A 13,373-nucleotide genomic window follows, 5' to 3' on the forward strand; every position below is an offset into this window, starting at 1 on the left:
GAGAGAAATAAATAAACCAAGAAGCTGATTTGGATGGCTGAAAGGTACTTTGGGTGGTCCTGAAAGGATATTCCTATCATTAAAGCTGCCCTGTTTCTGCTCCCACCTCCCCACATGTGGATGCAGCTCCCAGCAACAAGAAGTGGGTTAATGGCTTGGCTTTTAGGGCAGCCTGGCTGTGTCCACATTCCAGGGACCTTTTCCTTTCCCTTTAGTAGAACACCATGGCCCTGAGACACTTTAACCAGGGTCAGACTTTGAGGTAGACACAGCCCTGGGGCAGCTGTGGGATGTTAATTAGCTAAATGGGGTGGCCCATGGTTGGGGTTCTCATTCCTGACCTGGATGGGATCACAGTGTACTGGATTGATGGCATCCACTTCGGGTTACGGGGTTTGTTGGGAAGGAAATGCATGGCTCTAAATAGGAATGTTTTACCCAGTTGTGTCTTCAGCTGGTGCTCCGCCCAGAGCCTGGATAAATTCAGCCTGCCCAGATTGGATAAATTCATCCCAGGTGGTGATTTCTGCCTGCCTGGGCAGGCTGCAAAGCATCCCTTGGGGCTGCACTCAGGAGACTTGAGGTCTCCTCCTCTTTGTTTGAGACACCTCTGTGTCTAGGGACAGTTAACTAAGCCGACAGAAAGTGACCCAGGACTCCTCTGTGTCATTTCTGAACCTTTAATGCCACTTCTTCCCTTTGGTTTCAGGGGTGTTTGTATGTGTGTGTCTGTAAAGAGGGAACTGCTGAAAACAGCAGTAATCACTGGGAAAAGCAAGCAAGAAGCTTTCCAAAAAAGAAAAGTGAGCGAGCAAGGATATCTCCAACGTTCAGCTGTTTTTCTTTTGGCTCTGGATAGGTTTCAGTCATTAGTTAATTAACTAGGAATTTGCCTGGATTACAGAGGTTGTTCCATTTCAGGTACTCCATTTCATCCACGGATAATTTGATTTTTTGGGTTGGGCATATTTGAACAGAGCACTGTGCAGAGTGCAGCAATAGATCTGTTTTGCTTTTCCCTCTTACTATTGGTAGCTTTTTTTACTCCTGGGCTAATCCAGACTTCCCAAAGTGTTTCCTGTTCTCTGGGTGTTTGCTGGAGGGTCAGGGTGGGATGTTCTCCACAGGTACATTGCTCATCACCTCAGTGCTGCTGGATCACACTGGAACTGGAAAAGTAGGCTTTAAAAAACAGGACAAACAGGCAATAATGCTGCTCTTGCATGAGTTTTCAGATAAGGCATTGTTTTCAGCACAGCCTGAGAAACCTTGGTAATTTGCTGGGGTACAATGAAAAGGCTGAGGTGTAAAAGCCTTTAATAGTGGGATTTCAGAAGTGACAGTGAGGACAATTTACCTCCTGTATCTGTGAATCACTTTGGGGTTTCTCATTAGATTCAGTTTAGGAACTTTGAAAGTAACTCCTGGATGATATCCTTTGTGTTTATCATACTTGTAATGTGTTTTGATTACACACTGCATTAACCTCTGCTTAAATCAACCTTATTAATCATGCTGAGAAAAGGTCATTAACATCTCCCAGACCAAATGCTCTATCCTCAGCTAATTATAACTAATTCATTAAAATGGTGTGACCTGCTTCCACTGGGACGCAATCCAGGATGCAACTCTTGGCTGCTTCCAGCCAGGGTAACCTGAGCTGCTTGGAATTTAGAGGACAGACAGATTTTTTTGTGCTTATTAACCTTGCTTGAAATCTGCCACATCCTATTTGTGTGCTAAATTATGAAGATGCTAAAAAAACCCAAACCAAACAGAGAACACCTCTCCTGCTCTATTTTGCTCTGTTAGCAGAACATTTGGTTAGAAATGCTTTTATCCAGAGGCATGCTCTGAGGTTTCTGTTCCAGCATGGGCTCATTTCTGGAATGGCTTGGGAGGGAGCAGAAGGCCAGGCCAGCAGAGTGCCCTGGGTGGGTTCATGGATTTTGTTGCTGGGGGAGAGCAGGAGCAGCAGGTTTGTTCAGCCTTCAGGCAGGAGGTGCTGCTGTGAGGGTCAGAGATGAGGGGATGCTGCTTTTCTAAGGGCTCCCTTCTCTTGCAGACACACCAGCTGGACTGCTCCGCTCACTACCTGCGCCTCAAGTTCCTGCTGGACAACCAGATCCAGTTCTACGTGCCAAAGCCAGAGGAGGAGATCTATGAGCTGGTAATGCTGCCCACTGGGCTGCTGGGATGACACTGCTGTTAATTAGTGTTTATCTGAGTTGTGGAGCATGCAGAATTCTGCTTTTCACTCTGCAATTACGGGGCTCTGCAGACCAGAGAAAACTGGCCTTCAGCAAAGGGATCTCTCCAAACCTCTCATCCTGTGTTGGTGTTGAGCCCACATTTGTGTGTGGATGTGTCTGGGCAGAAAGGAGGGACAGCCACAAGCGTGTGAAAGTCACTCTGAGCTACATTGAAGCTGAACTTCTCTCCATTGTCTTTTCCTGTTGTTCACGTTGTCCATGGAGGTTTTACAGACATGGAGGTTTTACAGACAGCACACTGTCTGAGTTTTAAAGACGGGGGAAAACACACAAGTTGTTGGGTGTTTTTTGGGGTTTTTTCCTGATGGCAAGGTAAAGATTGAGGTCAGGAGGGTCTGGAGTTATGTGTGAGAATATGCTTCCTTAATTGCCTCAGCTGGCTGTTCTCATCTCGCTCATCTCGAAAGCAGACTTCAAAGGAATTCTGCCATGAGAGATTAAAAAAAAGACCAAACAGGATTAATGTCATGCTTTAGCTCTGTGATTCTACACAGGCATGCTGTAAACCCCTTTAAGGTCCTTTTCATTGGTGGCTGGTTTACTTATAAAAAGTAAAACTTTGCTAGTTATGGGGGTTTGCTCGTTTAGCAAAGGACTTGTGGGATTTTCCATTAATGCTGTCAACAACAACAACAACAAATAGTGAGAAAGTGCTAGAGGAGTGCTAGGACTGGGAAGTGTGATAGAGTGGGGAAAATGAAAGCTCAGAGGAGACAGCTTTTGGCTGTCATTGTCTGGAAGGACTTTGGGGACTTGTGCTGAGAGGGTGTAGGATTGACAGAGTCATCATCACTTACTGGGTATTCTGAAAAGCTGTAATTAGCCCAAAACTCTGTCACTGGGACTGTGCAGGGAGTGGTGGAGATGGGTGCTGCAGGATGGTGTGTTGATGTGGGGATATTAAACCAAAACACTTTGTATGTTTGCTTCTCGTGTTTGGGGAGAACATGGAGTTACTTCCATGGGGCTGTAACTATTCTGTAATACTGATTGTTGCAGTGCTGATAGAAGTGGGAGATAAAATTACATTTTTATTAGGAAACCCTTTTGGAAATGAGGTCCTCTTCTTTTCTCAAGGAACAGTTTAGTACTGCAGTCCAAACAGAGTTTCAAAATGTTAATTATTGCAGATTGTGTTTTTACACGCTCATAGCAGCGTGTAAACAGAATTTATATTCACCTGTGGGCTCTGTTCACCTGGGGCTGTGATTTTTTTTCTGAAGGCAAAGGCTGGTTTGTTACTTCAGTGCTGAAAGGCAGAGGGATTTGAGGCTGCATGGAGGGATTCTGGGCTATTGCCTGGGTGTGAATTGGTGCTGCTCTCCCAGGAAGGATGTTAATGACCATGTCAAACACTTGGGGGCTTTCCTTGGTACAAATAAACATCAGGGTGTTAAAGGTGAAATGTCAGGCTGAGCTAGAGCAAATCTGATAGTCTGATAATGAAGAAATGTGTTTAAGAAACAAAATCACTCCTTGTGATTTTAATGCTGTTGAATAATTGAATTCCTGCAATGCCTTTGTTAAAATAAGATAAAACATTGAGCTATTGCTACCTGTAAATGAGGAAAACAGGAACAGAAGCTGTGTTTGTCATGCACTCAAGATGGTATTGACTGAGGGAAATAGATGGGTGCTCTGTTTTGTGCTGGGGGTGGGAAAACACTGCTTCCTCCTCCCTAGCTGTGTTCCAACAGCAGAGCTGTTGGACACTGCTAATGCCTCTCACACAGGTGGAGAGCAACTGTTTGATAAATAATGACCATAGTCCCTTCTTCTGCCTGTAATTAAAACCCAAAAATCTGTTCCAAACCATTACAATTGATGTGTCCTCCCACAGTAACATATTTTTGTGTTTGTTTTTTTCCCCCTCTATTCAGCTGTACAAGGAAATAGAAATCTGTCAGAAAATTACCCAGCACATTCAGATGGAGAAGTCTGATGCATCCTCTGATATTTATGGTGAGTTTTGTGTTGCCTGTTTTCCTGCCTTGTTTTGCTGTTCCTCCCCAGTCAGTTCTAGCAGGTTCTTGCTGTTTACTGAGGTACCTGGAAGGTCTCTTGAGCACAGTGAGAGAAGCACTTGTGATTGCTGAGCCACCCACAGCAGCTCACACCTGTCAGCTCTCAGGAATTTCAGGTTACAGCCCCCAGCCTGGTGAGTGTGCCCTTTGGCCTGGCAGTTCCAGTTCTGTGGTGTATTTTAGAGTTACCTGTGCGAGCTCCCCCACAGGATGCCAATCTGCATCTTTTTGCTGTTTATCTAAATATTCTGCTTTAATGACTGGAATTATTCTGAATCCCCAACTGCCTATTTTACAGCTGCAGGCCATTGGAGTATTGAGCTGTGCTGCAAAGCAGTGGGACTGCCTGGGGCTTGGATGTTGCAGGCCTAAGAAAGGAATATTCACCAGCCCAGTGATGGCTCAGGGGTCACATTTATGAAGAGTTGGGGCTCTCATAGCATTTCCTGTTTATTTCTTCTTTTTTCCTAAGTGATAAATGGGGAAAACAGTGAGATGCACTGTGAGATGAGATCAGCTGTGTGAGGTGTAGGATGGAGCTGTGCAATGCTCTTACCCTGCAGCAGGGAATGCTCAAAGCACCCCAAAAAGCTGCCTTTTCTCTCATTGAGGGAAAATAGCCAAATGTGGTTTGCATCTAATTGGCAGAAGGATTTCTGTGGTCTGTGTATGTCTCCCTGTGTGTCTGTGCTGAAATCACAGTCCTGGAGCAGTCTGGGCTGGACAGGGCCTTAAAGATCACCTCATTCTGCCACCACATGTCAGGGAGAGCTCGCCTGGGAGCACTCTGTGGTGTTTCTGCTCCCTGTGGCAGTGAGAGGCGCTCCTGGAGGGTCTGCAAGTGCTGGATCTCCCATGAGATGCTTTGCCTGAGCACGGATGTTCTCCCCTCTTTGGCTGGCACTCTTTTCTCTTTGCCAGTGAGGCAAAGACATCAGAAATCAGTGAGAATCCCTGGATTGCAGCTGATGGAATGCTGGCACGTTCACCAGCAGCTGGTTATGGCAGGGGGCTGAGGGGATTATCTGGAGGTGGGTTTGCTCAAGGCCACGTGCACTCAGAGATTTTTGTTCTCCTGCCATCAGGAGTTTGCAGTGCAGAGAGCAGGCTCAGCCAGGGTCAGCAGCCATCTCTTCCCATCCCACCTGTTTGATGGTGATGTTTTTAATGTTCCTGGCAGCAGTGCCAGCTTATGCAATCACTGTGCCTTCCACCCACTCCTGCCCTTCCTCTCGTGTGTGGAGCCCCTGTGGAAGGCACGGGGGATGGAGCTGCACATCCCTGCTGTCCCCCTGTGTGTGCAGCCTGCACAGCCCCTGGTGAGGTGTTTGTCACTGAGTGCAGGGCACTGCAGCCACTGTCACAGCAGGGCAGGGTCACATTCTGTCTGTGCAGGGTTAACTGGGAGTGTGAGATTGCCACTGCCAGGCTGGTGCCAGCTGCCCATCTCTCATCTCTTACCGCTGATGACAACCTGTGTAATTGCTCCTTATGCCCTTTCTGCCAGGAGTAACTGCAGGATTTATGGCTATGGCTGAAGGATGAATTCAGGAGTAACCATGTGTGCATTCAGGCTGATGGATTGAAGGAGGCAGAGGTCTTCCATGGAGGAATCACAGAATCCCAGAATTCTGTGGGTTGGAAGGGGCCTTAAAGCTCATCTCTGCCATGGCAGGGACACCTTCCACTGTCCCAGCTGCTCCAAGCCGTGTCCAGCCTGGCCTTGGGCACTGCCAGGGATGCAGAGGCAGCCACAGCTGCTCTGGGCACCCTGCCCACCCTCACAGGGAACAATTCCTTCCCAAAATCCCATCTAAACCTGCTCTCTTTCAGTTTGAGGGCATTCCCCCTCGTCCTGTCACTCCAGCCCCTTGTAAAGAGTCTCTCTCCATCCTTCCTGTGGGCGCCCTTCAGGGAGTCTGCATTCCCAAAGCTTCCCTTCTCCAGGCTGAGCAGTCCCAGTTCTCTCAGCCTTTCCTTGTAGGAGAGATGGAGCTGGGGCTGCTTGGACACTCTGCTCTCCTCCCAGTGGGAGCCTGAGCTGCCCCTCAGCCTGGTTTCAATGTGTGGAGTAAAACAGCATTTCAGTTTACAAGTGCCCTTAGGAACCAATGCTTTGTGCTGACTCCAACTGCAGCCTTGGGCACACTCTGCTGTTCTTCCAGGGCTTTCCAGGTAGGCTTTGTGGTGGTGACAGCCAGTAACTACTCTGTTTTACAGCTGCTCTTTTAGGGGAGGTTCTTCTCTGTGCCAAGGCTGGTGTTGAGTGAGCTTCACAAATTTCACTTGATTCAGCCCCAGGAGCTCGCAGGCAGGTTCCAAGTAGCTCAGTAAGTCAGGAAAGGCCATATGCTTCTCACTTCTGAGCTGCCACGTTCTTCCCCCTCTTTCCTTCTTCTTCTTTTGAAATTGTATTTTATTTTTAAATCCTGGATGAAAAAATAACTCTGAGCCATAAGGATCAGCTTGAAAGGAGTCCTGTAGTCAGGATGGGCTCCCGGCACATCTGCACTGCCTGGCTGGTGGCTGATTCCATGTCAAAACAAACTGCTCCCCCCAGAGGTTTGTAAATGTTTTTCTAGTCTCTAGGAAAAGAGAGAGCAAATGGTTGCCTGCGCTCATTTAGGGAGTAATGAAGTTTCAGAAAGGCAAATGTTCTGCTTTAGATAACTCTCCACAGTAAATAAACACCCTGCATTTCACTTGGTGGGTGTATTTTCTTTACGGTTGTCATCTCACTGTGTCACCCACAAATGGCAGGAAAAGCCCCCAGCCCAGAGCTCTCAGTGCCACTTGCACTGTTAGAATGAGGCTGTGTCAGCACTTCTGCTGCAGGGCTGCTCTGCAGGTCTCTGTGAGCATGAAATGTGTGCCAGGCTGAGACCTGGCACAGGACAGGCTGTGCCAGCAGCAGGGGCAAAGGGAAAGAGGCATTTCTACATGAATCTCAAAATGCAGGGGTCAGCACTGTGTTCTAGCAAAGGGAAAGGGGCATTTCTACATGAATCTCAAAATGCAGGGGTCAGCACTGTGTTCTAGCAAAGGGAAAGGGGCATTTCTACATGAATCTCAAAATGCAGGGGTCAGCACTGTGTTCTAGCAAAGGGAAAGGGGCATTTCTACATGAATCTCAAAATGCAGGGGTCAGCACTGTGTTCTAGCAAAGGGAAGGGGGCATTTCTACATCAATCTCCAAAAGCAGAGGTCAGCTCTGTGTTCTAGCAGGAGGTGTCGTGCCCTGCCTCAGTTTGGGGTGGCACATCAGCCATGCCTCTCAGATTCCTGACTTTGTCCCAAACCAGGGCTCTGTGCAGCTTTGGTCTGCAAACAGCAAGGCCTCCTGGAGTGGCCTTTGATGGCAAGGGAACTGGGGGTGTGTTCCAAGGCTTTGCAGCTGTGGTGTCCTCAGATATGTCTGCAGATAAGTGGTGTATGCACTCAGAAATTCAGCTCCGGTTTTTGTTAGGGCCGCTTTGCCTGCTAGCTTTGCCCTTGTGAGGGGAGGGATTCCTGCCTGGGACAGCCCAGCCTTGGCTGCAGGGCAGGGGCTGGGACTCCCTGGAAGGGGCTGGGCTCCTCTCAGTGCTGCTGGTGTCTCTCTGCCCAGGTTTCTCTCTGTCCTCGGTGGAAGAGGAGGGGATTCGCCGCCTCTACGTGAACGGCGTCAAGGACACGGGCCTGGCTTTCAAGAAAGGTAAAACACCCCCAGAGCCCTTGCTGCTCAGACAAGCAAAGGGGAAGGGTCTCTGTGCTCCCTGTGGTGGGATTGCTGCCCCTGGTTGTGCTCCCAGCCTTTGCAGGGAGTGTGGCAGCACCTGGGGCGGAGGGCAGCAGGGATGGCCAGGCTGCCATGTGCTCCCAAGGCACGGCTGGGTCTGCTTTAGTGCAGCTTCTCCAAGCTGAGGCCGCTGCATTTCCCATGCACTGACTCCCTGCTGCACAGCTGGAACCCACCCGCATTCTGGACTAGAACATGAGGGCTGACAATATCCTCATCTCTTCATAACCACTGGTGTGTGCAGCGCCCTCAGAAACACCCTCAGAGCTCTCTTGGTCAGGGTTTACGTGGCCTTGCAGAGCTCATTCAGCTCTGGCCCTTGCCAAGAGCTGTTCAAAGGCTGCTGTGCCCAGGCTGCTGCCCCCTTGGGCTGGCGCTGAGCCTGGCACTGTGCTGGGCCAGCCCAGCTGATGGAGAATGCCCTGGCAGCTGTGTGACCTGGGCTGGGCAGGAGTGGCCAGAGGGGCACAGGGGAGGCAGGAGCAGCGGTCAGGGAGTGGGGACAGCCTGGAGGTGCACCCAGAAACCCACACAGGTGTGTGTTAAACATGAAAAGGCTCTCGCTGTGTTCTGTCCCTCAGCCCTGCAGCCTTCCTGGTTAACGGAGGGATATCCTGCCCAAAGCCCTGGGCAGGGGCTGGGGGGCTCAGTGCCACAGGGAGGTGACACCTGTGGGCTCCTGTGTGGACAAAGTGAGGGTCAGGAGAGGGTGGTGGGGGCTTCATCGTGCTCCCCTGGTTTGCTTTTGGTATTTTTGGTGCCTGCTGGATGTGTGAGCACAGAGTGCCTCCTGCGGGGCGCTGGAGCAGCTCAGGGCTGTGTGGCTGCCCACAGCTGACCTGGAAAGGCACCTCTGTATGGACAGCAGTCAGCAGGGTACTGGGACAGCATTCCCTGGGCTAGCAGCAGGAAGCCCTCTGTGCCTCCCATTATTTACATGCATTGCCTGCATCTGACTGCCCTCCATCAGATGAGATAGTGCATTCCATTTTCAGTCTTTCTCCAATTAACAGACTTTTATTTTCTCCTGGTAATTTTTGTGGTTTATCCTTTTGTTTTTTTCTGTTGGGGTACCCTAGCAAGGCAGGCATTCCTTATTGGAATGGGAGCTCCTTGCTTGCACTGAGGTAGATGTGAGGCTTTATCCCAAAGGATCCAAAACAAAGGCTGCAAAGAGTAAATGGAGCCCCAGATCCAATGTTTATGGTTGCAGGCCTATTAGTGTGCTGCTATAATGCCACAGAATCACTAAGTAGAATAAATTAAATAATGTGAAATGCTTGACTTGCCTTGTTTTGTCCCTCTTTCAGCTATGATTTTACAGCCCATTTACTTTGTAGCTACTCTATCCAACGCATGTGATTCTCCCTGAAACTGCACACCACGCTGGAGTTTCTGGGCACAATTACATGCATTTAGGGAGATCTCCATTTTCCTAAGGGAGCTCCCTCCTGCAGTGTGGGTCGGTACTCTGTCTGCTGGAGGGTTCATCCGGGCTTTCAGGTCCATCCAGGCTTTCAGGGTGCCAGCACATGGCAGGGATGCTCACCCCTGTGCTGGAAATTCCAGCTCTCATCCCTGTAAAGGCAGGGTGGAGATGGGGCTGGTCCAGCAGCCGGGGCTCTGGCAGTGCTGTGCTGCTGCCTGCCTGCCCCAGGGGTTGTTTGGGATTCATTTGGGATTCATTTGGGATTAAACCCCTCTGCACTCGCTGCTCAGGGAGTGCCCAGCTGGCCATGGGGAAGGTCAGGATGGCCGTGTCACCTCAAGGAAGGTCAGGATGGCCGTGTCACCTGGGGAAGGTCAGGATGGCCGTGTCACCTCAGGGAAAGTCAGGAGTGCTGTGTCACCTCAGAGAAGGTCAGGGTGGCCGTGTCACCTCAGAGAAGGTCAGGGTGGCCGTGTCACCTGGGGAAGGTCAGGACTGCCATGTCACCTCAAGGAAGGTCAGGATGGCTGTGTCACCTGGCAGGGCTGCATGCTGCCCTCAGCATCCCTGTCAGGGGAATCAGGTGCTTCCTGCACATCCCCTTCTCCCTGAGGTGCTGCTGCTGTAAATAACTGCTGGAAGCAGGCTGGCAGAGGAGCCAGGACTGGCTGGGCAGGGCTCAGATCTGCCTGCTGAGCAGCCCTGTGCTGACATGACATTCAGGAAGGGTCACTGTAGGGCACAGTGGCTGTGCCATGAGGGAAAAGGCATCAATTGCTGCTGGCAAATTGTGAGGGATGTCTTGGTTTGGAAAGACAGGAGTCTGTTAAGGAAGGCAGGAGCCCCCCCTGAAATGGAAAATGTAAACCCCCTCCCTCCAAATTGCTATAAATTTTAAATTAAGGGGCTCTCAGGAAAAAAATATGGGAGCAGGAATAACAGTTCTGTACTAGGGAAGAAAATAAAAAGATAAACAATGCAGTACACTAGAACAACACTGACAGAGTCAGAACCCAACCTGACACCCTGTGGGTCAGGGTGTTGGTGGCAGTCCCATTGGAATTGTGGCTCAGCCCTCCTGCAGTGTCAGGGCTGGTTCTGCTGGAGCAGGGATCCTGTAGAAAGGTGTATTCTTCCTCTGAAGATCCAGGGGAAGGAGAGGCAGCTGCTGCTCCTCTGGGGAATCCAGTGGAGAAGCCGTGCTGGTGTTCCAGAACCTCCAGATTATGTCTGGGTAGGAATGCTTGGCTCCTCCCTCTGGGCTCACATCTCCCAATGGGATGCTGTAGCTCTTATCAGCCATGCAGGGACATTCAATGGCTGTTATCAGCAGATGTGGTAAAAAAAGGCAAATAGAATACATCTTGCCTTCCAGTCTGGGACAAGGGGCTCCCTGGGCACGCTGCTCTTAGGGTGCACTGGAGAAGCCCCCAGGCAGCAGACGTCACCAGGTCCATCACACCTCGGTGCCATTGCAGGCATCAATGATGGTGTCTAGCCACAAACACCACGGGAGCTCCGTGCTGTGCGAGTCTGACGCGTTCCTCCGTTCCTGACAGGGCTGAAGGCTGGGGACGAGGTGCTGGAGCTCAACCAGAGAGCTGCAGAGGAGCTGGACTCGGCGCTGCTGAGGGAGGCGCTGGCGCAGCCCGCGCTGCGCCTCACTGTGCGCACCCACCCCGAGCCAGAGGAGCCCCAGAGGCTGGCACAGCCGCCCCCACGGCGCCCAGAGAACCCCCCCGAGCCCGGGGACGGCGCCCTGCCCTTCGCTGCGGGCACCCAAGGTACGGGGGCAGCGCACAAACCGCTCTGGGGGCTCATGGCCTGTGGGGACAGAGGGAGGGCAGCACACACCGCTCTGGGGGCTCATTCTCTGCTGGGAGAGAGGGAGGGCAGCACACACACCGCTCTGGGGGCTCATGGCCTGTGGGGACAGAGGGCAGCGCACAAACCAATCTGGGGGCTCATGGCCTGTGGGGAGAGAGGGCAGTGCACACACCGCTCTGGGGGCTCATGGCCTGTGGGGACAGAGGGCAGCGCACACACCGCTCTGGGGGCTCATGCCCTGTGGGGACAGAGGCCAGCACACACACTGCTCTGGGGGCTCATGGCCTGTGGGGACAGAGGGCAGCGCACAAACCAATCTGGGGGCTCATTCTCTGCTGGGAGAGAGGGCAGCGCACACACCGCTCTGGGGGCTCATGCCCTGTGGGGACAGAGGGAGGGCAGCACACACACCGCCCTGGGGGCTCATTCTCTGCTGGGAGAGAGGGAGGGCAGCGCACAAACCGCTCTGGGAGCTCATTCTCTGCTGGGAGAGAGGGAGGGCAGCACACACACCGCTCTGGGGGCTCATTCTCTGCTGGGAGAGAGGGAGGGCAGCGCACACACCGCTCCGGGGGCTCATGGCCTGCTGGGACAGAGGGAGGGCAGCACACACACCGCTCTGGGGGCTCATTCTCTGCTGGGACAGAGGGCAGTGCACACACCGCTCTGGGGGCTCATGGCCTGTGGGGATATAGGGAGGGCAGCACACACACCGCTCTGGGGGCTCATGGCCTGTGGGGACAGAGGGAGGGCAGCGCACACACCGCTCTGGGGGCTCATGGCCTGTGGGGATAGAGGGCAGCGCACACACCGCTCTGGGGGCTGGGACAGAGGGAGGGCAGCGCACACACCGCTCTGGGGGCTCATTCTCTGCTGGGACAGAGGGAGGGCAGCGCACACACCGCTCTGGGGGCTCATGGCCTGTGGGGACAGAGGGAGGGCAGCACACACACCACTCTGGGGGCTCATGCCCTGTGGGGACAGAGGGCAGCACACAAACCAATCTGGGGGCTCATGGCCTGTGGGGAGAGAGGGAGGGCAGCGCACACACCGCTCTGGGGGCTCATGGCCTGTGGGGACAGAGGGAGGGCAGCGCACACACCGCTCCGGGGGCTCATTCTCTGCTGGGAGAGAGGGAGGGCAGCACACACACCGCTCTGGGGGCTCATGGCCTGTGGGGATATAGGGAGGGCAGCACACACACCGCTCTGGGGGCTCATTCTCTGCTGGGACAGAGGGAGGGCAGCGCACACACCGCTCTGGGGGCTCATGGCCTGTGGGGACAGAGGGAGGGCAGCACACACACCACTCTGGGGGCTCATTCTCTGCTGGGACACAGGGCAGCTACAGCCTGAGCTGGGCATGAGGTCCTGGGCTCACAGGGGTGCCCTTTATCCTGGCAAAGATCTGTAAAATGTCAGCATCAGGCTGGGCTTACCTGCAGGGTGTTGTATTTTCTGAGTCTGCCAATGAAGGGAGGAAGGAATGATGAGTCCAACTCCATGTTCTCAGAAGGCTAATTTATTGTTTTATGATCTATGTTATATTAAGGAATTCTATACTAAATGATACTAAACTATACTAAAGGATCGAGAAAGCATACAGACAGAAGGCTAGAAAGATACTAATGAAATGAAAGATACTAATGAAAACTCGTGACTCTCTCTCCAGAGTCCAACACATCTTGGCCACTTATTGGCCAATAAGTCAAAAGAATTCACAGCAGAAAGCAATGAAACAATCACCTGTTGGTAAACAATGTCCAAACCACATTCCAAGGCAGCAAAACACAGGAGAAAAAAATCAGATAAAATTGTTTTCCTTTTTCTCTGAGGCTTCTAAGCTTCCCAGGAGAAGAATCCTGGGCAAGGGGATTTTTCAGAAAATATGGCAGTGACAGCAGTGTGTAAAAGTGATCAGGCTCCCAGCTCTTGGGCAGGCTGTGTGGCTTTCTCCTTACCAGAGAAATCGCCCAGATTCAGTGTCTTTGGCTCTGTGACTGATGTCCTGCACTATGCACTTAGTCAGTTTTCATGTACCAA

General features: G+C 51.8%; 1 protein-coding gene across 3 annotated transcripts in view; it reads left to right on the plus strand.

Annotated features, from left to right (window-relative positions):
- The window catches only part of TIAM1 (TIAM Rac1 associated GEF 1), a 142,474-nt gene that overhangs the window by 99,982 nt on the left and 29,119 nt on the right, over nucleotides 1–13,373 (plus strand). For all 3 annotated transcript variants that reach the window (XM_063150258.1, XM_063150255.1, XM_063150256.1), the window contains 4 exons: nucleotides 2,066–2,170; nucleotides 4,154–4,235; nucleotides 7,905–7,991; nucleotides 11,064–11,288. In XM_063150258.1, the coding sequence (XP_063006328.1) occupies nucleotides 2,066–2,170; nucleotides 4,154–4,235; nucleotides 7,905–7,991; nucleotides 11,064–11,288 (499 nt within the window). The remainder of the gene's footprint in view (nucleotides 1–2,065; nucleotides 2,171–4,153; nucleotides 4,236–7,904; nucleotides 7,992–11,063; nucleotides 11,289–13,373) is intronic.

This window comes from Melospiza melodia, chromosome 2, assembly GCF_035770615.1.
Source record: "Melospiza melodia melodia isolate bMelMel2 chromosome 2, bMelMel2.pri, whole genome shotgun sequence".
Classification (NCBI taxonomy): Eukaryota; Metazoa; Chordata; class Aves; order Passeriformes; family Passerellidae; genus Melospiza; species Melospiza melodia.